The sequence below is a fragment of the Panulirus ornatus genome, chromosome 34 (genome assembly GCF_036320965.1).
Source record: "Panulirus ornatus isolate Po-2019 chromosome 34, ASM3632096v1, whole genome shotgun sequence".
In the NCBI taxonomy this organism is placed as follows: Eukaryota; Metazoa; Arthropoda; class Malacostraca; order Decapoda; family Palinuridae; genus Panulirus; species Panulirus ornatus.
In genome coordinates, this window is record NC_092257.1 from 1,206,236 (window position 1) to 1,233,327 (window position 27,092).

Here is a 27,092-nt window from a genome sequence, read left to right on the forward strand (position 1 = left end):
TACAGCAGCCTCACAACCATTACTGTACAGCAGTCTCACTACCATTACTGTACAGCAGCCTCACAACCATTACTGTACAGCAGTCTCACTACCATTACTGTACAGCAGCCTCACAACCATTACTGTACAGCAGTCTCACTACCATTACTGTACAGCAGCCTCACAACCATTACTGTACAGCAGTCTCATTACCATTATACGAATGCTTACAAAAACTCGTCTAAGCACAAAGTGAAAATATTCATGGCCCTCCATAATGGTTCTTTACCTCTTGAGTTTTAGCCCATCATTAAAGTATATAACCTTCTGGTCTAGTAAAAACTAATTACCACTATAACCCAATAACATTGGTAAGCAACTTACAATATAAACTCGCTTCTAGCTGTAAGGCCACTTAATGTGAAACTCACACTTTCACAGAATATAATTTCAATGTTTCCACATCCCCTTTCCAGTAGTATATTAATTAAGGTAGACCACAGTCCATCATCTGATAATCTCTCAAAGGGCCGATTAATCGATTCTGACGAGTGACAATGTTGTCGAAAAGAGAAATGGCATATATAACTGGTTGTCTGAACATGTTTTAATTTCAAGTTAGAGGTTAATGCCAGAGAACCATTACATGAAACACTTGCTAAACTATATATTACATTGTTCGTCCCAACTGAAGGATCACTCTAATGGTGCAGATACAAACCATGTTGAGGTTTGTGAGAGCACGGTTGGCACAATTTGAAGTGTCGACAATTATGGAGTGTTTGTTTACTTGTATCAAATAATGGGCTTATAATACCAAGTAGTGTTTACTTCCTGTCCACCAGCTACCCTGTCTAAAAAGGGGGGAGGGGATAAATTAGGCATAAAACTTACCTAAGAATTTCCCCAGGTGCATGAGTGACAATGAAGGAAATAAAACAAGATTTTCAAATCATGTATTCGATAAAAATTGGTAACAATCGTGTGTCGTGAGGTTGCAAAATCATCAAAGAAAAAACGAGTTCAGTTTCGCTGGTTAGTCTCACTCCAGAATATCATCATCTCCAAGTTTCTAAACTGAGTAAACCCTTACAGTTGAAGGAAGCTAAAACTAAAGTGTCCTGGGTATATATATATATATATATATATATATATATATATATATATATAAGATGACAAGTAGGATAAACATTTTCTAAACGAATTGTTAACAACACCATACTTACATGACCATGTTACCTTACAATCTGAAAAATATCTTTACAAATACCCTTCTTTCATCAGGAATACAGATGGTTGATAAGTTGAACATTACAGGTGGCTGGCAGGTTGAACATTACTGATGGGTGGCAGGTTGAACATTCCTGATGGTTGGCAGGTTGGACAATATCACAATTTCTTATAAATAATTAACAGCAAATGCTGAAATACTCCTGTAATTATTAGAAGTAAATAAACTTATTAAAAGTGATTTGGATCCTGTGATTCAGCCGCTAATCAAATTCGAGTACTCTAAGAGAGAGTTTCATGTCATACTGTGGACTGAGGCCTCAAGCAACGACCACTTTCAAAACTGTTCATAAATTCTACCATCTACATAAACTTACAAGCTATAAGCATAAATCAATGTAAAACTACCATATTGTCGTAAGCCTAATCACTCATTTCCTTGTTCCTAACTTTACCTGTTTGATTACAATATATTATACCAAATTGGTATATATGTGCATATCCAGAATGCTAGACACTGATTTCTTTTATATGTGCTGGAGAAACGTAAGTCACCGAGCCATGTAATATCTGTTTTTCCTGGTAACATTTGTGCTAGGATGTAGTGCAAGCTAACTACTGCACCTTACTTCACAGAAAGGAAGCTTATTATCTTCATACGGCTAAAGGGTTCCTGGATTTACAATGGTACTGTGGTATCTGTGATGATATTCATATGATCACCTGGATCCTGATTTGCAGTAAGAAATCGCTTGTATCGCGAAACTTACGCCAAACCGAGTCAGTTGTCCTTCCCGTCATCCATTCGTGTTGCGAACACCAACGAATCTGAGAACGCCGTGCCAGTCCTGCATGTACATCTATACCGGTTCGAGAACCAAGACCAGCCTTAAAACTAACTGCCACAAAACAGCTACAGTAGCAGCCTATCTCATACCTCCGACTTATACATAAGTTTTTTGTTTTTTTTTAAAAGCTAAACTAAATGAGGGCAAATTAAAGCTTGAAATACAAATATAAACTACGAAACAAAGACAGGCGAGAGGCCAGCTCCAGGCCAGCTGGGCTGACCACATCATAACTCCAGCGTCTTACTTGTCTGACACTACTGTCACAACATGACAGACGAAGAAATGAACGAGGTGGAAAGGTCAAATTTAATGTGGATAAATGAAATGCTTAGAACATCTCGCACCCTGAAAAGCTGACACAATCCTAGTTTCATCATATACAGAACGTCGTCAATATGAAATAAAAGCTTGCGAAAAGATGAAGTCAATAACCGACGTAAATCATTGCCATCTAATGCACCAGCAACTGCTGCTCAAGAAAGGTAATATCATACTGATGTCAAACGTTACTAGGTAGGAGTGATGTGTCAGACCTACAATGTACGTAATCTTTTTTTTTTTTTTTTCTAGTACATCAAAATATAAAAAAGAAACTTTTCACATGTTATCCCAAGTCTAGCAATACAGTGAATGTTCTGTACCTGTTCACGTCTACTACTGTAAATGTATTCGTCTTTTCGTTGTATCATTATAGAAAACTCGTCTACCTTCGTCCTGAAAAACACGGACCTCGTCAAAGTAACTCTCCTGGTCACTCTGACTTATAGCATCAAGAACAATGAACTCATCTTCCTTCTGTGCGATCGACTGTCGTAAGTCCTCTGCTCCTGTGTAGGGATTCAGCTCAGCTTCAATGTCTAACCCGTCTGGCCTAATAATAGGAACATGTAATTCCATGGCAGAGTTGCTGATGGGATTCTTCGTCCTAGATCTTCTACTCCTTAAATCCTTCGGTCTATAGGATTCTCTGTAGTACTCTGCAGGATACGAGGGATCATTAATGATTTCTTTAATCTCGTCGATATTGTCCGGGTAGTCATGAACGTCGCCATGGTTAGGTTTAAGAACTGGTGATGGGTTGTGATGGTGAAGAGGGGTCAACGCATGGCTACAGGCCACGTATGGCTGAGGGCCGGGAATGTAGACACGATCAACAGATCCCGATCGACCACTTCTACAAAGTCTGGGGCGACGGTGAGGCGGACTGGGTCTCCCTGAATGGCGGTGGAGGTAGTCCAGGGGTTCAGGTGTATACTTGGGCTGGTCGCTGGGGTAGTCTTGTCCAGTTGACCGTCAAGGTGTGGGGTGCTGACGACGAGCCAGTCTTCAGCAGATACGTCACTATGGTCAAGATGGTCAATACTGAAATGGCTTTCAATGTAATTTTCGTGGCTGTGGGGTGAGGGTGGCTGTGGTGGGCCTCCCTTGTGTAGTGGCGGGCTGCCATGGCGGACAGGTGGGTGGCTTGGGCCACTGTAGTGCATGGGTGGGATTGGATAGCCTCCGGTACGGGTGTGTGGATAGTGTGGGCCCCCATAATAGCTGGGAAGGGTGTGGCGCCTACTGTCAGCGTGGGTGTAGGGCGCGAGGAAGGCAGGTGGAGGGTCTTGGCCGTCAGGAAGGCGTCTGGCCAATACATTAGTGTCGATGCCCAGACCCACCACGGGAAGCAGACTGCCCGGGTACCTGGAAGACAAGTCGAAGCGTACGCCAAACTGAAATAAAAATAACAACTATGAACAAATAAGCGACAACTGTATCTACTGCATAACTACAGCATAGCTCCCTATACAGTCCCATTTTCATCCGCTGGGTTGGAGTACCAAGCACAAATGACTAACGAGGGAAACGGCAAAGCAAGCCGGCATCCGCTCACTACCATTTTCTTGCTGTCGTGTGTAATACATCGAAACCACAGCTCCCTATCCACAACCAGGCCCCACAGGCCTTTCCACGGTTTACCCTAGACATTTCACATGCTCGTCGACCCCTGTATATCACATCCTCCCAATTCACACTATCCCGTACACGCCTTTCACCCTCCTGCATGTTCAGGACCCGATCGCTCAAAAATCTTTTTCACTCCATCCCTTCCATCTCTAATCTGGTCTCCCCGCTCTCCTTGTTCCCTCCACTTTTGACACATATATCCTCTTTGTCAACATCTCACTTTCTCTCCGTATGTCCAAACCATTTCATCACACTCTCTTTAGCTCTCTCAACCATACTCTTTTTATTACCACAGATCTCTCTTACCCATTCATTACTAAGTCGATCAAACCACCTCACACCACATAATGTCCTCAAACATTTCATTTCTAACACATCCACCCTCCTCACAGCCTTATCTGTAGCCAATGCCTCGCATCCATATAATATCACTGAGACTACAATACCTTCAAACACCCATTTTTGCTCTCCTAGTTGATCTCTCTTTCCACATATTCTTCAGTACCCCGTCACCCACTCTATGACTCACTTCCCATTCCATGGTTCCATTCGCTGCCATGTCTACTCTTAGATATCTAAAACACCACTTCTAACTTTTCTTCATCCAAACTCACATCAAATCTATCCTGACCCTCAATCCTGCTAAACTTAATAATCTTGCTTTTATCCACAATTACTCTCAATTTCCTCCTTTCACACTCTTCCAAACTCAAGTCACTACTGCGGTTTCTCATTCGAATCAGCCACCAACGCTGTATCATCAGCAAACAACAACTGACTCTATTCGCAGGCCTTCTCATCCCTATAGACTGCGTAATCGCTACTCACCAAGACTTGCATTTACTTCCTTTATCACCCAAAGCATAAACAAATCAATCGTGTGTGTGTGTGTGTTTGAATCACAGGTATTGCCACTGGCATGTAATGAAAAAATAATGTATTGCGAAAATGTTTATCCTGCCTCAGCGAGGAAGCAGCAGTTAAAGACGAAAACGACCTCTTTTACTCTCATCCACTCTCTAACCGTCATATATAATGCATCAAAGTATAGGGTCCATCATTCATAGAAAAATCTTAAACTATTCCATGGTTTACCTTGACAACTTTATATATTATGACCTGAGCCTTATACTTCTGCATGGGGATCGGTGCCTGGTTGTGAAGTGGTAAAGAGTTAGAGCTGCTTCAAAGAACTGGGTGCCGAGCATGTTAAAGTCGGACTAATGAAAGTTGTTTTATTCGTTGTGCGGGTGTCAAATATTTGTAGTTGCTAATAAGCCTCGTACTTCAACAACTTCCATTCAAAGATTCCCCCCTCCCAAGCTACAACCACCACAATACACGACAAATTCACAATGAGCTAGTCAGACAAGCCCTAAACATACATCCTATAAACCAGTCTTATACCCCACTAGACAATCTGCCCAGACACGAACAAGTTATACCATCTCACGTCCGGTCTGGACACCGTCCATCTCTATATTTCAAACAAGTTACTAAATACAAACCAACTGACAATATACAACCCTCCAACTTAGTTCTTTTTATGTCACTTACATTACAGCCAAGTAAAAGTGCCATGTGTAGGGAATTTTGACTTCAGCCGTCCAAACACCAACCTGCTGGGCCCAAGGATGAACTCAACACCTGCATTCTAAGGGCCTTCCACCACAGATAAAGAACTTCATTTGTTCCTCAGCCGTCCACATCATATGAACTGAAATCTGAACTGTTCACTTTGCTGCATTTTTCCCAAAGGTTTCAATTTTCAATGGCTATTCATCTGTTTGTGGATTTTCAAAATTGTCCTTTTCTTAAAAAAAAAAGAATTAAATAACTTTTAAAACCACACCAAAGATTATACAAGTAACTGTACCTAAATTGTTACTCACAAATCATGAAAGGGAAAAAGCAATCCAGGAAAATTAAAAGTTCTACACAAAAAAAAAATGGTAATTTACCTATGTTAACACTTCCTATGTTAAAACTTCCTTCTGAGAACCTACCACATTTTCGACGTCACATATTTATCATTTGTTGCATGAAACACAGGCGTTGTGAGTCACGACCAAGTACAGGCACCACAACTTACTCCAACTGTAGACTACCCAGACTGCTCCGTCCGTGACCTGTGGCGACCACCACCACCACCACCATCCTCCGCCCAGTAGCCTAGCCTGTCAACCACACGGCGCGGCGACCTACCCTGTGCTGGGTGACATGATCCTCGTGGGGTACAGTAAGCTCCAGGCCGCTGGCGAAGGTGTGGGTCTCGTAGGAGGGAGGACCTTCAGCATGCTTAGACATCGCCTGCACCACAAGAGGAACCAAAATACAAGCAGGTTGTTAGTTTATTGCAAGGCTATATACACTTTGTCCCGGAATCAATCGAGAGTTGGCTTTGGTTAGGTTACGTAAGATAAGATCAAGTTAGATTATGTACAGTATTAGGTTAGGTGAAAGAGAATTGGGTTATTCATATTACATTAATTATATTATAGCTGGTTTAAATATCAGGCAAGATGTGGCTAGTTTGTGTAAGATAAAACGTAGTTGGCTTACGTATTGGGTCAGGTTAGTTAAAATTGTTTGATTATTTATGACATTAGGTTAGTTAATATGTGGTTGGACTATAAATTACATTTGGTTAGTTTAGGTTACAACCCCACAGGATGGACCTTATAGCCATGCTCCCAGGAAACAAGGGCTTCAGAAGTGCACATACTGGAGGAATCAGGGATCAGCAAGAAAAATGTGACGTCACACAGAGATCTTCGACCATCAGAAGCTGGTCATTAAGCAATACTACAAGAGTTACATCACTTCACAATGGTACACCCGCCGTTCACTTCCGGGATTACCAAATTTTGCAATAATGAAACATTCAACTGTTGTGTTATGGTGAAGGAATTCAGTGTTGGTTAAATTACATTACTTTTACAATTGGTGGGTTCTATTGTGATGATCATGCAATGCATGTGAACGACCAAAGAATGTATATACCTTAAGTGACAATGTCTGGCGTCATCCATAACAACACTGCTACTGTATATGGTCATTCTTACACTCACCAGCCAGTAATGTACCAATGAACTATACTGTCATGATATAAAGTGGCTGGTGCACAAGTTGGAAATATGACGTCTTCAGCGGCTATAACCATGTGTTGGGTATGAGATTGTGATCTACCTCGTTAAGCATTCTTTTCCTACCAGGCAGTTAATTCCATCAAAAAACACATGATTTTAATGGATATCTTATGAAATGTAAGCATATTCTCAAAATGAAATAAAAGATCTTAGGTTTCATGCTTGCTCAGTGAAAGGTAAGTTGTGCAATAATAATTCTTCAGTGCAAGTTATGTTAGGATACTATACGATCCTAGCTAGGCGTTGGAGTTCAAGTGGTGTTTGTGTTCATGCATGTGTGCGAGGCTGCGTAACTGTGGTTAGCGTCAGTGTTCTCTCCTGGGTTAAGATCTCGGCTGCATCCCAGCTATAACTTTGTCATGAGAGCTTCTCTCTCCTTCCATGTCCATTTCCTTCATAAAATCTTCCATTCAGAATATACAATCTGCCTCTGTGTTACAACGGCAACATCGTCCACACTATGCATCACCTGATCATCGTTCGAAAAGATGGTTCTTCACATGAATAAACGGGATCTCTAAATTGAACATCTCTGACAGATTACAGCATGAGGTTTACGTATTTAATACATACACAACTAACTCCAGCCACACTGACTGCTGGACGAAAGTTCGAGTTTTGTGATCTGGGGCAGAAATAAAGGAAAATCATAAAATTTGATATATGAAAAAGGACGAATGGAAGTAATAAATGATATAACTAAAATCTGTCGCCAAAACCATCAAAAGATTGCTACTGTCTTTGGAAAATGCTCTATATTTGTGAACACAAGCAAGAAGTGAGGTTAACTTTTATGTAAACTGGTCCACTGATCTTGGAGTAACATGCACGGGATGTAATGCAATGGTGTGGTGTGCTACCAAGGGTAGCATCAAGGATGTCGGAGTGGAAGGTGTGACCAGGGTGTGGTGTGGGTGTGGTAACAAAGCAGTGTCATGCATCTCACCTGGCCGAGGGCTTGGCCTGCCTGGCCAGCAGCCACAACACCCGCCCCCAGCAATTCGCCAGCCACCTGCCCCACCAGAGAGGCTCGAGCCGCCGCCCCGCCCACCAACCGTTTCAGCCTCTTCTGCACCTTCCGGCCCACACTGTCCAGCCCTAACGACCGCGGCAGCTTGTTCCTCAGTGTCTCTACAACACCAGGTCGACTACCTTTCCTAACAGCTCTGGAATGTTGTTTCGAGCTGTTTCGAACACCTTCCTGACCCCTGACCAGGTCTGAATGCGAGAACTCGATTATATCAGACTTCTCTACAAAGTCATGGATGAAACTAGGAACTTTGGTGAATTCTACGATGGAGGTGGGAGAGAGGTGGTTAATATCAAGAGCTTTTTCTCGACCCTCTTCCTTCCTCCTAGCTACCACTTCACCTGAGGACAAGGACGAGGTGTGGGCGACGTCATGCGATGGACGTCTGGAGGGGAGCACCCTAGCCTCTCCTGGCGGCTGCTGCACCTCAGGCCTGGCTGCTAATGGACTTCTAATCTGCCTGCTGTCCCGAGACGATGGTGCCTGGTGAAGGAGAAGACTGTTAGCTAGAGACATTGAATATGGTACAGTGAACAGGTAAGTCTATAAAAATCAAGAAGTGTATCAGCACAGATATGATACCCTTCCTCTACATCTCATGCCTTCCAAATATGTTGATGCGTCTATTACTATCTTATAACCTTATAGTCCTAAGTGTACATTCTTAATCATGAAGCATTTTACAGTATCATAATCACGTTATTACCAAGATCATCATCACATAACTATCAATCATTTCTGGAACAGCTTCTCTTCATGGACATTAAACAGCTCATCACCTGTGGCAGTCGAGGCCCTCTGAAATGGTTTCTTGTGCGATGAGGTGTTCTTCCCGGCCTCAAAGGACGGGTTCCCCGGAGCGGGCGCCTGAGGAGGACCTGGGGACCTAGAGGAGGACCCCTTGGGACACGAGGACCCCTTGGAATCCTATGAACTTGTGAACCCTGGGGTTGAGGAGCGGCCTGTGGGCCTTGGACAATCTGGAAGTTTTCAGGAGCCTGGAAAACTGAGGATACCTGGGGGGATGTCAGGCCTTCAGGAGGCTGGGGGGCTGTCAGACCCTCTGCCAGCTGGGGAGGTGAGACAACATGAAGGGCCTGAGTATCTGGGGGAACTCTGTGAGACTGGGAAGTTGCGAAACTGTGCGGAGCTCTGTGAGGTTGAAGTCCCTGGGGAGCTGAGGAAATCTGAGGTGCTCTTTCTCCCAAGATTGCTTGATGGGTACCTGGCAACTGGAGAGCCTGAGGACCCCGCTGAGTCTGGGAAACGTGTGGAGGCTGGGAACTGGACGGAGCCTGGGAGGCTGGGGTAAAGGAGGGCTCTGCTGAACACGGGAAGCTTGGAACTGTGGAGAAATCTGGGGTGGTGGGAGGGTAGTGGAAGCTCCCTGCTGAGGAGGAAATGGAGGGAAGGAATCAATGTAGGGAGGGAACCTCTCCCCTGGCCAGTCATTGGCTCCATCGTGGTCCTGCAAAGAGGATCAGACGTCTGGTAATGGTGAGCTAAGCCAAAAATCATTGTCAAAAGTGTGCAACAAAAATACAAACATATACACAGGGCAAACATAAACAAACTCGATTTCTTGAAGAGAATAAATAACCTATTAAAGGGAAAACGAAGAGTCCAAGTAAAACACTTTTACAGTATACATGTAACACATTTTGAGCTTCTGAACATACTATCTTCGAAGTGAAGGGTAAAGTAAATCTGAAGCGGTTCAAAACTAAGCTCGGTTACATACCCACAGTGACACGGAAGCGTGACTAAATACAAGACATACAAGATCTTATTGGCTGACACACAATCAGGTGTTATGAAGCATACCATATAAACCATACTCTTCATCTTTCAATGTGACCAGTTCTTAAATTATGGGAACACATATACATGTTGCTCCATCAGGTCATACAGACTAATGACAAGGCTGAGCTGTGGGCATTCAGGAAAGATGAAAATGGAAGAACTGAGAGTGAAAATGCCAGGAAAATAATCATCTCTACGAACACAACTTTTATCTAAATAAAAAAGTGCTGTTACTTCTAGAAATTCATTAAACTTTGAAGGTATGGACCAATTTCAAAGTCATCTGTTTTCCAAAAGAATTTCAACATCCAGGCGAGTTCAGGCCCGAGATGTCTCTGTTGAGTTATGAAGCAGCAGACGAAGCAACATCTCTTACTCCCGTGCAAGAAAGTGTATCATAAAAGCTCCCCTGCTACTGAATGTAATCCAGCCTTGAAGCTGCAGGAAACCACGGAAAAGTTCTTGGTGTCATATAATACCGATAATAATTATAAATAATAATAATAATGAAATAATTCTTAAGTAAACAAGTGATCACACACTGTGCATGTAAATATATATAAAGTTTAGGTGATCAAAACTTGACTTCAACCCAAAGCTTGACTTCCTCAACTTCTAGAATGACCAGGTTACTATCAGTTCTGTAGAAATATTACAACACGAGCAAGTCGCAGTCTGAGAATATAGCCTCTGGAGTAACACGTTACCACCCTTTAACACTGATGACTCGACCCTTGGACAGTGTGGTGGCGTGACCCAAGCTTGACCTGGTCCTTAAGAGTTACGTCATAGATCACGCCATCAACCATTAAGGGTCGTTTCGTCGTGTTCAAGGGGTACACATCTGCCAGCGACGACACAGCTGCTGCTAACTTTTCAAAGCAATACATGAGCCAGGCTCTGGTGGGGCTTCTCACCTCCAGCGGCTGCAGGGGGATAACGCTAATGTCTGGGTGGGAGGGTGTGAGCTGTGGGCGTGGCTGCTGCTGCTGCTGCTGCAGCTGCTGCTGAAGCTGCTGCTGAAGCTGCCGCTGGACGTCCTGATCCTCCCGCTGCTGCTGTGGCTGCTGCTGTCGAGCCCTAGATGGAAGTGTCCTCGAGCCATCAGGTGGTCGCGGACGACCTCGGCTTGCTTCACGACCTGGGACTCTGTCTTGCAGGGGTCGTGCAACACTGTCCTGGCGCTCCTGAAGCCCTGACCCCTGGCCGCCGGACGGCCGGTGCTGGGAGAAGTGATCGTCGAACTCGGAGACAAAGTTGTCGTGACTGCTGGGAACCAAGTCGTCCAGCGCCCCGTGCAGGAGGCCCGGCGGAGGCGATGTGTCAGGGTGGCTATAGTTGCCATCCACACCTGCGGGGACCACCAGCTCTAGCACCTGTACCGGGAAAAATACATCATTTACCACAAACGAACATCAAATCTACGCCCTGCACCACCCATGACTGATCCGTACCAGCTGCAATAATGACGTTACAAACTCTACTGTAAACCAGCTGTAGGTTTACCAAGTATGAATACCGTGTTCATCAATGGGTCTCCGCGAGTCCTAGGCTAGCTAAAATGTCTAATAATATCTGGCGGGAAACATATCCACAGTGCTTGCGTGCCCTGTTACACAAATTACGTAAAAAAAGTCATGATATACTGACCAGTCCCATACAAGGGCATGACATTCCCTATATAAACAACAAGCTTGACCAAACCTACATATACATGAACTCTGAGGCCCTTCGGGGCCACAGGAAAGTCTAGCCAAGTGAACATGGTGGCAACAATATCCCTCTGTCAACAATGTATAAGCGAACACTAAACTGAATTTATGTACACGTTTCTGAACTCAAAACCTCACGTACCTTGACCTCGTTGAGGCTGGAGGTGGGCAATCTGAAACACGAGATTTATCATATCATCAATGTTTTAAAAAACACTGGATATTACTTCTACCAATTTTGAGGTTAAAGGAATTTCAAATTTGGTTCAAAGTATCATCTGAATAAATGCATTCCATGGCTCACTAATAATAAAAAATGCACCGTGATAAATACTTACTCGTGAGATGTGTCTGGTGTTGCAAGTCCGGTGAAATCAGGTAAGATCATAGACCCTGGCGGTGTGTCTGGCTGCGGGTGGCTACCAGACACGATGCACAGCACCGCAGAAAACGGGAGAACTGCCGCCTGAGGCAACATCTGTAAAAAGGGAGACCATGACAATTTATTTCTACTGAGTGGACGAAAGACGAAAGATTATATCTATAATCACTTCTACGGAGTACGTGGAACAGGAGTCCGGACAGTCACGGGCACCGATCGAAACCACTGGTCCAGTACTGAGGTAATGTCGTGTATGTCTTTAATGCGGGAGGAAGACAAGTTAGGAAGAAATGTTAACGTCTTCAATATGAAAGCTGCATCTCGGACACGAAGGAATCTTGTGATGAGATGAATCGGTGTCCCTCTGCAACAACAAGTTACTAAACGAAACTGTACACATTTCTGTCCACTGGCGATGATACAGCCTTGCCGAAGATGACCTTATCGAGGCGGTAACCATTTGCAGGTGGAGTTGTGTAACACCTACCCATGTAAACATCTACCTAACAATTGTAATGGAAATCTGTAATTACCTGTTTGTACAGAACGGGTAGAGTGGCCCTATATCTTCTGAGCATTCTCTACATTAGTAACACTTTTACAACTTTTCTATGTGGTTCAAATTCATGATCTCAATTCACCCATTAAGCTTACTCTTTAAAAGAACTTTTTTAAATCTTTTCTAATAAGTTTGTTGTTTACCTGCACCTTAAGTTCTTTAACACTTCTAACACCGAATCTTTCTTCCACCTCAAGTGTAGAAAAACTGTATGGTCCTCACCTCTCACTCTTCTCTCTTTCGTGGTAAGAAATTTAAGGTCTTTGGCCTTTCCCTATAACGCTGTGTACGTGTATAAATATTGATCTGTATCTAACTATATGTACAGCACGGGATGTCTACAATCGAGAAGAACCAAGCGTATATGTTTCATTGTCTACCTACACTTACAAGACCTCATCTCTTGCAATTTATTATAAAACATTTGAACTTTCTGCATGTTGTCAATATTCACAATTTCATTTATCAGTTCATTTCAATCGTCTACCACTGGTATACTATAATTCTTTCTCATTAATAACAAGATTCCTGCTTTGGGATATTAGCACAGTTAAACTAAGAACTAGAGACGGAAAAAAAAAAAAATAGATTGGGAATTAAACTAAAAACTCCAGAGTTGACTTTCTCACCCACACACATCCATAGATCGTATCTACGAATGATGCATGTAACAAATCTTCCTCAAACATTTCATCCCGCCTCTGCATGTTTCACCCAGACCCACCAGCAAATCTACACTTATTCTTCACATGGTATTGGTTGGCCCCACTATATGCCTTGTGCCTGAGCTATAAACAGTCTACCATGCTGCAGTAAAAATAAATCGCAGCACTTCAACTAGTGTATAAATACATTATTCATATTTATTATACTTTGTCGCTGTCTCCCGCGTTAGCGAGGTAGCGCAAGGAAACAGACGAAAGAATGGCCCAACCCACCCATATAAACATGTATATACATACACACCCACACACGCACATATACATACATACACACTTACAATGCACACACACACACACACACACACACACACACACACACACACATATATATATATATATATATATATATATATATATATATATACATATATATATATATATATATATATATATATATATATATATATATATATATATATATATATATATATATATATATACATATATATATATATACATATATATATATATATATATATATATATATATATATATATATATATATATATATATATATATATATATATATATATATATATGTATTATCCCTGAGGATAGGGGATTAAGAATACTTCCCACGTATTCCCTGCGTGTCGTAGAAGGCGACTAAAAGGGGAGGGAGCGGGGGGCTGGAAATCCTCCCCTCTCTTTTTTTTTTTTTTTAATTTTCCAAAAGAAGGAACAGAGAGGGCCAGGTGAGGATATTCCAAAAAAGGCCCAGTCCTCTGTTCTTAACGCTACCTCGCTAACGCGGGAAATGGCGAATAGTTAAAAAAAAAGAAAATATACATATATATATATATATATATATATATATATATATATATATATATATATATATATATATATATATATATGTATCATTTATGGATCTGGAGAAGGCATATGATAGAGTTGATAGAGATGCTCTGTGGAAGGTATTAAGAATATATGGTGTGGGAGGCAAGTTGTTAGAAGCAGTGAAAAGTTTTTATCGAGGATGTAAGGCATGTGTACGTGTAGGAAGAGAGGAAAGTGATTGGTTCTCAGTGAATGTAGGTTTGCGGCAGGGGTGTGTGATGTCTCCATGGTTGTTTAATTTGTTTATGGATGGGGTTGTTAGGGAGGTGAATGTAAGAGTTTTGGAAAGAGGGGCAAGTATGAAGTCTGTTGGGGATGATAGAGCTTGGGAAGTGAGTCAGTTGTTGTTCGCTGATGATACATCGCTGGTGGCTGATTCATGTGAGAAACTGCAGAAGCTGGTGACTGAGTTTGGTAAAGTGTGTGAAAGAAGAAAGTTAAGAGTAAATGTGAATAAGAGCAAGGTTATTAGGTACAGTAGGGTTGAGGGTCAAGTCAATTGGGAGGTGAGTTTGAATGGAGAAAAACCGGAGGAAGTGAAGAGTTTTAGATATCTGGGAGTGGATCTGGCAGCGGATGGAACCATGGAAGCGGAAGTGGATCATAGGGTAGGGGAGGGGGCGAAAATTCTGGGAGCCTTGAAGAATGTGTGGAAGTCGAGAACATTATCTCGGAAAGCAAAAATGGGTATGTTTGAAGGAATAGTGGTTCCAACAATGTTGTATGGTTGCGAGGCGTGGGCTATGGATAGAGTTGTGTGCAGGAGGATGGATGTGCTGGAAATGAGATGTTTGAGGACAATGTGTGGTGTGAGGTGGTTTGATCGAGTAAGTAACGTAAGGGTAAGAGAGATGTGTGGAAATAAAAGAGCGTGGTTGAGAGAGCAGAAGAGGGTGTTTTGAAATGGTTTGGGCACATGGAGAGAATGAGTGAGGAAAGATTGACCAAGAGGATATATGTGTCGGAGGTGGAGGGAACGAGGAGAAGAGGGAGACCAAATTGGAGGTGGAAAGATGGAGTGAAAAAGATTTTGTGTGATCGGGGCCTGAACATGCAGGAGGGTGAAAGGAGGGCAAGGAATAGAGTGAATTGGAGCGATGTGGTATACCGGGGTTGACGTGCTGTCAGTGGATTGAATCAAGGCATGTGAAGCGTCTGGGGTAAACCATGGAAAGCTGTGTAGGTATGTATATTTGCGTGTGTGGACGTATGTATATACATGTGTATGGGGGTGGGTTGGGCCATTTCTTTCGTCTGTTTCCTTGCGCTACCTCGCAAACGCGGGAGACAGCGACAAAAAAAAAAAAAAAAAAAAAAATCTTTCTTTTTCTTTCTTTCAAACTATTTGCCGTTTCCCGCATTAGCGAGGTAGTGTTAAGAACAGAGGACTAGGCCTTTGAGGGAATACCCTCACCTGGCCCAATTCTCTGTTCCTTCATTTGGAAAATTAAAAAAAAACGAGAGGGGAGGATTTCCAGCTCCCCGCTCCCTCCCCTTTTAGTCGCCTTCTACGACACGCAGGGAATACATGGGAAGTATTCTTTCTCCCCTATCCCCAGGGATATATATATATAAATATATATATATATATATATATATATATATATATATATATATATATATATATATATATATATATATATATATATATATGGTCAGGCCACAGGTCATGTAATCTTACACTCAGCGTTCAGATAAAACCCACGTTTTCAGGTCTTATTGATAGGTGCTGTATATACGTATATTTCCCTTGTGGCAACAGTACAGTTGCAGCTCGTATCCTGTTTGTATTTTATCTTCCTGCATAAGGGAAAAAGTGTTTTTTTATTTAGTTTCTTCTCTTTACTCTTTCGAATAATCAGCCCCGTTAACTTAGCCCTAGCGGGAAAACCGTAAGGCTCAGGTCAAAGGTCATTATTGATAAAGGTGTGGTGAATATATCTGTACTGACCTGTAAGTTGGGTTAAAAAAAAACGATGTTGGAAGTTTAGTGAAGATACGCTTGACCTCACATTTACAGTCAAATACAGGCAAGTGGTGTCGAAGTTCAGGTGAAGATAGCCTTTGACCTGACCTATAAGGATGAAGTCAAAGTTCATTGGTGTAAAGCGTGTATTGAAGCATAGTCAAGAAGAATTTTAAAGGTGTTGAGAGTGTAGTAAATGTTAGACTTATCGAGGGCGTAAGGAAGATGTGTGTTGTGGTGTCTGCCACCAGCGGAATGGGGACATGAGGGTGAGGGATGGTGCGGATTAAGACATTACAGTATTCCCTCAAGAATGTTCGTGTTTCTATGTTGTTTACTTTATTCTTGTAATCATATATATATATATATATATATATATATATATATATATATATATATATATATTTTTTTTTTCTCTCTTTTTTTTTGCTTTGTCGCTGTCTCCCGCGTTTGCGAGGTAGCGCAAGGAAACAGACGAAAGAAATGGCCCAACCCACCCCCATACACATGTATATACATACGTCCACACACGCAAATATACATACCTACACAGCTTTCCATGGTTTACCCCAGACGCTTCACATGCCCTGATTCAATCCAGTGACAGCACGTCAACCCCGGTATACCACATCGATCCAATTCACTCTATTCCTTGCCCTCCTTTCACCCTCCTGCATGTTCAGGCCCCGATCACTCAAAATCTTTTTCACTCCATCTTTCCACCTCCAATTTGGTCTCCCACTTCTCCTCGTTCCCTCCACCTCTGACACATATATCCTCTTGGTCAATCTTTCCTCACTCATTCTCTCCATGTGCCCAAACCATTTCAAAACACCCTCTTCTGCTCTCTCAACAACGCTCTTTTTATTTCCACACATCTCTCTTACCCTTACATTACTTACTCGATCAAACCATCTCACACCACACATTGTCCTCAAACATCTCATTTCCAGCACATCCACTCTCCTGCGCACAACTCTATCCATAGCCCACGCCTCGCAACCATACAACATTGCTGGAACCACTATTCCTTCAAACATACCCATTTTTGCTTTCCGAGATAATGTTCTCGACTTCCACACATTCTTCAAGGCTCCCAGAATTTTCGCCCCCTCCCCCACCCTATGATCCACTTCCGCTTCCATGGTTCCATCCGCTGCCAGATCCATTCCCAGATATCTAAAACACTTTATTTCCTCCAGTTTTTCTCCATTCAAACTTACCTCCCAGTTGACTTGACCCTCAACCCTACTGTACCTAATAACCTTGCTCTTATTCACATTTACTCTCAACTTTCTTCTTTCACACACTTTACCAAACTCAGTCACCAGCTTCTGCAGTTTCTCACATGAATCAGCCACCAGCGATGTATCATCAGCGAACAACAACTGACTCACTTCCCAAGCTCTCTCATCCCCAACAGACTTCATACTTGCCCCTCTTTCCAAAACTCTTGCATTCACCTCCCTAACAACCCCATCCATAAACAAATTAAACAACCATGGAGACATCACACACCCCTGCCACAAACATACATTCACTGAGAAGCAATCACTTTCCTCTCTTCCTACACGTACACATGCCTTACATCCTCGATAAAAACTTTTCACTGCTTCTAACAACTTGCCTCCCACACCATATATTCTTAATACCTTCCACTAGCAATATATTTATTCATATTTATTTTGCTTTGTCGCTGTCTCCCGCGTTAGCGAGGTAGCGCAAGGAAACAGACGAAAGAATGGCTCAACCCGCCCACATACACATGTATATACATACACGTCCACACACGCAAATATATATACCTACACATCTCAATGTACACACACACATATATATATATATATATATATATATATATATATATATATATATATATATATATATATATATATATATATATATATATACACACAGACATATACATATATACACATGTACATAATTCATACTGTCTGCCTTTATTTGTTCCCATCGCCACCTCGCCACACATGGAATAACAACCCCCTCCCCCCTCATGTGTGCGAGGTAGCGCTAGGAAAAGACACCAAAGGCCCCATTCGTTCACACTCAGTCTCTAGCTGTCATGTAATAATGCACCGAAACCACAGCTCCCTTTCCACATCCAGGCCCCACACAACTTTCCATGGTTTACCCCAGACGCTTCACATGCCCGGGTTCAATCTATTGACAGCACGTCAACCCCGGTATACCACATCGTTCCAATTCACTCTATTCCTTGCACGCCTTTCACTCTGCTGCATGTTCAGGCCCCGATCACTCAAAATCTTTTTCACTCCATCATTCCACCTCCAATTTGGTTTCCCACTTCTCCTCGTTCCCTCCACCTCCGACACATATATCCTCTTGGTCAATCTTTCCTCACTCATTCTCTCCATGTGCCTGAACCATTTCAAAACACCCTCTTCTGCTCTCTCAACCACACTCTTTATATTTCCACACATCTCTCTCACCCTTACATTACTTACTCGATCAAACCACCTCACACCACATATTGTCCTCAAACATCTCATTTCCAGCACATCCACCCTCCTGCGCACAACTCTATCTATAGCCCACGCCTCGCAACCATACAACATTGTTGGAACCACTATTCCTTCAAACATACCCATTTTTGCTGTCCGAGATAATGTTCTCGACTTCCACACATTCTTCAAGGCTCCCAGAATTTTCGCCCCCTCCCCCACCATATGATTCACTTCCGCTTCCATGGTTCCATCCGCTGCCAGATCCACTCCCAGATATCTAAAACACTTTACTTCCTCCAGTTTTTCTCCATTCAAACTTACCTCCCAATTGACTTGACCCTCAACCCTACTGTACCTAATAACCTTGCTCTTATTCACATTTACTCTTAACTTTCTTTTCACACACTTTACCAAACTCAGTCACCAGCTTCTGCAGTTTCTTACATGAATCAGCCACCAGCGCTGTATCATCAGCGAACAACTGACTCACTTCCTAAGCTCTCTCATTCACAACAGACTGCATACTTGCCCCTCTTTCCAAAACTCTTGCATTCACCTCCCTAACAACCCCATCCATAAACAAATTAAACAACCATGGAGACATCACACACCCCTGCCGCAAACCTACATTCACTGAGAACCAATCACTTTCCTCTCTTCCTACACGTACACATGCCTTACATCCTCGATAAAAACTTTTCACTGCTTCTAACAACTTGCCTCCCACACCATATATTCTTAAAACCTTCCACAGAGCATCTCTATCAACTTTAGCATATGCCTTCTCCAGATTCATAAATGCTACATACAAATCCATTTGTTTTTCTAAGTATTTCACACATACATTCTTCAAAGCAAACACCTGATCCACACATCCTCTACCACCTCTGAAACCACACTGCTTTTCCCCAATCTGATGCTCTGTACATGCCTTCACCCTCTCAATCAATACCCTCCCATATAATTTACCAGGAATACTCAACAAACTTATACCTCTGTAATTTGAGCACTCTTTATCCCCTTTGCCTTTGTACAATGGCACTATGCAAGCATTGCGCCAATCCTCAGGCACCTCACCATGAATCATACATACATTAAATTACCTTTCCAACCAGTCAATAATACAGTCACCCCCTTTTTTAATAAATTCTACTGCAATACCATCCAAACCTGCTGCCTTGCCGGCTTTCATCTTCCGCAAAGCTTTTACTACCTCTTCTCTATTTACCAAATCATTTTCCCTAACCCTCTCACTTTGCACACCACCTCGACCAAAACACCCTATATCTGCCACTCTATCATCAAACACATTCAACAAACCTTCAAAATACTCACTCCATCTCCTTTTCACATCACCACTACTTGTTATCACCACCCCATTAGCCCCCTTCACTGAAGTTCCCATTTGCTCTCTTGTCTTACTAGCAATATATATATATATATATATATATATATATATATATATATATATATATATATATATATATATATATCAATAGTTCACAGTGTTGCCAGTAATCTAGTATTTGCTGATAATCACGAGAAAAATGAAACAATAAAGTTCCCAAGTGCACTTTCGTGTAATGATCACATCGTCAGGGGAGATATAATAATGTGATAGCAGACTTAGAACAGTCAAATGATATACAAACAAGTACCAATGGCGTCTTACCTACGTCTCTTCCTTGTATATCAACTGAATATTCTCAGGTGTTGACGTCAACAGCGTTACGTCGCTAGCAACAATATCTCTAACAATATCGTTATTTAGCTGTTTTCACCAAATGACGGGAAGGCTAAAGTGATAATTCATCGCTGGGGAGCTTTCACCGCTTATTAAAGGTGTTCAATCTATAACGGTTTAACGTAGGAGCTTCGTTTCAGACGAGTTCGTGTTATTTAGCTTGACCGTAACGATCAAAGTAGGTTTGTTCTAACGTTTGAGGAGACAGCAATCTAAGATAATTATTGCATGTCTTTAAGTTCGGATTAGAGGACGACGATTGCAAAAGCATGTAAACGCCACTACTGATTTACTGAATCTGATCTTGTGAAAAAAAATTTTTTTTAATGCATTACAAGTTACACTTTAAAAAAAAAAGTCAAACTTTATCTTGCGACTGAATTTGCAATCAACAAATAGAGATGTCATACATTATGGAAGGGTGAATGTGCTTCTTACAAACAAATTTCACGAATACATTAAAACTTCTCGTTCCGTAGCGCGTAACACTTACGATCCCACGACAGTGAAAGATATATTAGCCGTAACAAAGCCACAACAGCCGTGACAAAGCTATACTTTAAAAAGTCAAGCCATTCTCAGCGTGACAAAGACTTACTCAGAGATAGCTAACTCGGTTTTTCTATTCCTTGCTTCTAATAATGTCGATTACATATACTCAAGAGAAGTTCAAATCATTCTTAATATCTCTGGGAAGATTTTCTTATCAATTATGCGTATCAACGTACAAAAGACTCGACCATCTCACGTCGCGTTCACCATAGGAGAAATCGAGGAGCATGTGGGCGGACTTTCTCTTTCTGTGGCCGAGGGACTTTACTATTATTTTACACTGTCAGTATAGGCAAGGAGAGGGCTGATAACGAGGCAATTACATCATCTCGCTTAGTATGGTGGATTTCTGCAAAAAGATAAGAGAACAGGACGGCGTGTTTGTGGTAAATGTGTGAGAGGAAAGGAACGGTTTTCCCTTCAATATACTATGTAAGTGAGTGAGAAGCCCTTCCCACCCATCACAACAATTCCGATACTTCTATAAAGACGTCTACCTATATAAAGATCTAGTGACATCATTCCAAAAGTCTCATATATCTGCAGCTTTCCTTCTGCAAATTAGAGCGTTTGTATAACAAAGAGAACTGCATGCTTCCTACGCCATACGATATAGCTAATGTTTACACCCAATCATTATTAGTAATGTATTTTACTAACATCAGTCTAAGACTAACGTAACGACATCTCACATTTTTTTTTTTTTTTTAGCAAACTGTTCCATTAATTTACAACGAGTTCCATAATATCTAACCACTTTTTTTCTTGATTTCCTTTATCCAATATTTCTTCTTGGCATAGTCCTTATTACTTAACTCCATTTTCCAACGGTATACCAGAGTCTCACTTCGCCCTTCACTCTCCGGCTCTCGAGAGGATGTTTGTCTCGCCAGAATGTATAACTGGTGCGACAGCACGGCGGCTTAGGTAAAATCTTCACTTTCACCGGAACACTTCATGCATCTACAGGGTGACACATCTTGGAATGTTTAAAACTTTCGTTTGCATTACCGTCACTATGATATAATTGCACTATGTATTAATTCTATAATATATATATATATATATATATATATATATATATATATATATATATATATATATATATATATATTTTTTTTCTTTCTTTCAAACTATTCGCCATTTCCCGCGTTAGCGAGGTAGCGTTAAGAACAGAGAACTGGGCCTTTGAGGGAATATCCTCACCTGGCCCCCTTCTCTGTTCCTACTTTTGGAAAAAAAAAAGAGAGAGAGAGAGAGAGAGAGAGACGGGACCCGGCGCGTGAAAAACTACTTACTCCATAATACAGACACAATCACACACAGGTTCCCACACCATCAGTAACACCAACACATCACTGAGAGGCGTCATGATAGTGAGAATGGCGCTCACGTATAATGTACGTACGTGCACACGAGAAACGAGCGCAATTATTGGTGGGAGTCAGCTGGATGCTCAAGCAGGCGGTTATAGCGCGTCACTCATGACACTCCTGACTACACGGCTTTCTTTGGTTACTTGTAAATACTGCAACACAGTAAAACTGATCCACAACTTATACAGATTTCACTTTCGTACGATAATAGAGATTCACTATCACGACAAGTGAGACAAGGCCTCATATTTCGTAAGAAACTTTCGCCTCGATTTCTAGCTATAAAATCGTCTGAGAAAATGATTGTTCATCTTCCACCGCCGAAATTTATAAAGAATTACAAATAGTATTGTAATGATAAACTCTGCTGTATTATGAGTACAGCTTGCGTTTTTTCATGCAATACGCTAAGCCGATGAAATATATTCCTGCATTTCTAATTTCAATATAGCTAAGTTCATATTTATACTTGAGTTTTATCTGAATATTTATACTTGAGTTTTATCTGAACTTTGTGACTCCATAGTTCTTAAATCTTCAGCATGATTAAAACGAGCAGCGAGGCTCCAAACCTATCTCTACGCCCTGGTAACCACCTCAGACAACGGTCAGTCCTCGTTACTTCTCTCTATAAAAACTATCCATAAATAGAATTCATAATCTTCAACTAATCAACACTAATTCTTATGATAACATAAAGGAAATCAAAAATACATACATAAGTATAGCTTTACATTCACACCCAAAACTTCCCTTGTTACCTAGTATTATTGGTTCTAGATCTATCATCCCGTGCAATTTCCTTCGCAAACAGTCCGACAGTTTCATAGTCTAACCTAACTGTAAAATTATACTGTCATAAGTAAATCACTATGTACACTGCGTCACTTTGAGAAAACATACTATATATATCGCGTAAACTTCCTGTATGGTAAGTATTCTCCTGTGACATTTTGTCAGCTGTACACCAACCTCATGTAGTCTCATCACAATATTCAAATGAGACTTTTTACATAATTTCTGTGATTAGTCGCTAAAACTTCCACCATAAATATTATGTATGAAACACCTTCGGTGAACATCTTGCAACTGATGATTAGGAGTCGATCTTACCACAGGATATTATCTGTTTTCTTGTAACACCAAATTTCATTTTAAATCAAATTTGGTTCTGGCAAGTCCTCGTACATTCTGATATTCCCCCATTGCCCATATTAACACCCAACACTAGATGTGCCTGAGCTACGGTCAGAATTTGACCGACCGAGTTAACCTGCAACAAAATTAAGAATTTTGTGACTATGATCACTTGGGGGGAAAATGAAAAATACCATTATTCTGTACCTTGTAAATCGAGATACTAAGCCTCAGAAGACTAACTGAACCCCCCATCCCCCTCTACAATAGGTCAGATTAGGTTTGGTGTACCAACCTAACAACGTAAAAAGGAGTGGGAAGGTGGCCTGTCTTCAGGTGATCCATTCCAATATACAGTGTGGCCAACGCGAGAAAACAATCTAACACATCCTAAGCAAAACAGAAAAAGCACCAAATCTCATCTTCCTTGTCCCACCTTGTCCATTCCAAATGACCACTTTTTAAAGTTTTGAGTTAAAATCCACTTATTGAAAATGTATGAATTAATGCAACTAAAATCGAAGCTGAATCAAATAGTTATAAAACATATCTGAACAAAATTTTTGGTATATCGTTACGTAAGCCATACCGGTACTTACCACTGTACAAAGATGATGTTAATGCAGGTTGCAGTAAGGCCCCTCCTGTACAATTAGGGTGATAATTAAAATCAGGAGATTAATTTCAACATCTGAATAGTAGGCGCCGATAACCAAAGAAATTTATAACGAACACGCAACTCATAACATATGAGAGGAGCTTATCAAACACATGCAAACGCAACGTACGCTAGTGACTGACTGCCAACTGGAACACATGGCATGGTTGCATGGAAGTTGCCAGATTCGACATTCGGAACATTCCACGAATATACTGAACAAAAACATCATTCCACATAACTCTCCTCAACCTTACTTGGTATATATATATATATATATATATATATATATATATATATATATATATATATATATATATATATATATGAAGCTCCAGCACTTCGAGGCTGCGCTATGGCAGGAACAGGAAAATGATGGACCGAGAGGAAAAATCCAGCCTTGTGATGATGACTTCTCGCTCGCGACTTAACCAACCATAAGCATAGTCCGGTAACACGCATTATATATATATATATATATATATATATATATATATATAGTGAAAAGTTTTTTATCGAGGATGTAAGGCATGTGTACGTGTAGGAAGAGAGGAAAGTGATTGGTTCTCAGTGAATGTAGGTTTGCGGCAGGGGTGTGTGATGTCTCCATGGTTGTTTAATTTGTTTATGGATGGGGTTGTTAGGGAGGTAAATGCAAGAGTTTTGGAAAGAGGGGCAAGTATGAAGTCTGTTGGGGATGAGAGAGCTTGGGAAGTGAGTCAATTGTTGTTCGCTGATGATACAGCGCTGGTGGCTGATTCATGTGAGAAACTGCAGAAGCTGGTGACTGAGTTTGGAAAAGTGTGTGGAAGAAGAAAGTTAAGAGTAAATGTGAATAAGAGCAAGGTTATTAGGTACAGTAGGGTTGAGGGTCAAGTCAATTGGGAGGTGAGTTTGAATGGAGAAAAACTGGAGGAAGTGAAGTGTTTTAGATATCTGGGAGTGGATCTGGCAGCGGATGGAACCATGGAAGCGGAAGTGGATCATAGGGTGGGGGAGGGGGCGAAAATCCTGGGGGCCTTGAAAAATGTGTGGAAGTCGAGAACATTATCTCGGAGAGCAAAAATGGGTATGTTTGAAGGAATAGTGGTTCCAACAATGTTGTATGGTTGCGAGGCGTGGGCTATGGATAGAGTTGTGCGCAGGAGGATGGATGTGCTGGAAATGAGATGTTTGAGGACAATGTGTGGTGTGAGGTGGTTTGATCGAGTGAGTAACGTAAGGGTAAGAGAGATGTGTGGAAATAAAAAGAGCGTGGTTGAGAGAGCAGAAGAGGGTGTTTTGAAGTGGTTTGGGCACATGGAGAGGATGAGTGAGGAAAGATTGACCAAGAGGATATATGTGTCGGAGGTGAAGGGAACAAGGAGAAGAGGGAGACCAAATTGGAGGTGGAAAGATGGAGTGAAAAAGATTTTGTGTGATCGGGGCCTGAACATGCAGGAGGGTGAAAGGAGGGCAAGGAATAGAGTGAATTGGAGCGATGTGGTATACCGGGGTTGACGTGCTGTCAGTGGATTGAAGCAAGGCATGTGAAGCGTCTGGGGTAAACCATGGAAAGCTGTGTAGGTATGTATATTTGCGTGTGTGGACGTATGTATATACATGTGTATGGGGGGGGGTTGGGCCATTTCTTTCGTCTGTTTCCTTGCGCTACCTCGCAAACGCGGGAGACAGCGACAAAGTATAATAAAAAAAAAAAAATATATATATATATATATATATATATATGTATATATATATATATATATATATATATATATATATATATATATATATAATACTAACCTCCAACAGCCAGGATCAACCCCTGGTCCTCTGCGTAGGAGGCGAGAGTACTATTGCTAGGCTATAATCAACTTGCCCAAGCAATGGTATTGCCGCGTCCTACGCAGGAGACCCGGGTTCGATCCTGGCTGTTGGAGGTATGTTATATGGTAGTACACGTTCATATGCACTACTTACGTATATATATATATATATATATATATATATATATATATATATATATATATATATATATATAACTATATATATGAATAAACTAGCTGGAAAGTAACAAAAGATCCAAGCATTCAACTGTATTTCAAGGATACAGGTCACTATGAATAAGACTATAAACAAAATTAGACTTCACCACAACACTTGATCCAAGAAACATGGAAAGGCTCCAGAACGGTAAAGTTACCTATCCCTCTACCTGGCAAAGGACGTCACGTCAGTTACTGCTTTCTTAATTTTGCCACATTTCAAGGGAGGACTAGGGAGCCCCTCAGCGGTTGGGGCCCTACGGTCTGAGCGTTTAAGAAGGGCCAGTCAGAAACAAAAAAATATGGCTTCATGTGCCCACATCCCCACTCTAAAGAATACCTTGGTGCGCTGGGTACTTACTTGTATTTCTACAGTATGAACAGTGTTTTACGTTCTGGCGGTGGGGCCTCTGTGAGTGCTTGTTTGGCAACAGGTATAAATATGTATTCGTAATTAAAGATTCTCACATCTAACACAATCAAAACGAGGTTGCAACGAATAAGTATAAAGTGTCATATGGAAGGGTTATATTCCACTTTTAATAAACGTGTAAAAAGAGAGTTTTTCATTCAAGGGGGGGTACCTCATACTTATATGCTACTTACATATATTTTCTTTCAGCTCCTTTGGACTTACTACATGAGGGAGTGGGCTAGATACGAAAATGAGAAAACTTATATACCATCTCGTAAGTAAGGTTGCTGTAGACTGCAACTGGAGAATGTAGAACCTTTTCGGCTAGAGTCAACGTTCTTTAGAATCTGTAGCTCAAGCCTCAATGTTTTCAGACCCAAAGCTAGATACGGATTATATTGATTACTTCACTCAATATTCATCTAATAAAGATATATACAATATTCAGTATCTATACATTGTTATCCAAGAAAAATGATTAACCTTTGTATAGAAAATACACTTTTCAAAGATAAAGGGAA

The 27,092-nt window shown here is 41.3% G+C and overlaps 1 protein-coding gene across 1 annotated transcript; it reads right to left on the reverse strand.

Moving 5' to 3' along the window:
• Positions 1–919: 919 nt before the first annotated feature.
• On the reverse strand, positions 920–26,933 carry LOC139759707 (uncharacterized). The gene is given in 9 exon segments (XM_071682103.1): positions 920–3,317; positions 3,320–3,775; positions 6,216–6,320; positions 8,106–8,672; positions 9,250–9,657; positions 10,910–11,368; positions 11,847–11,877; positions 12,043–12,182; positions 26,840–26,933. Coding segments are annotated over 9 exon segments (2,772 nt in total). The 5' UTR covers positions 26,843–26,933; the 3' UTR covers positions 920–2,714.
• Between the last annotated feature and the right edge of the window lie 159 nt (positions 26,934–27,092).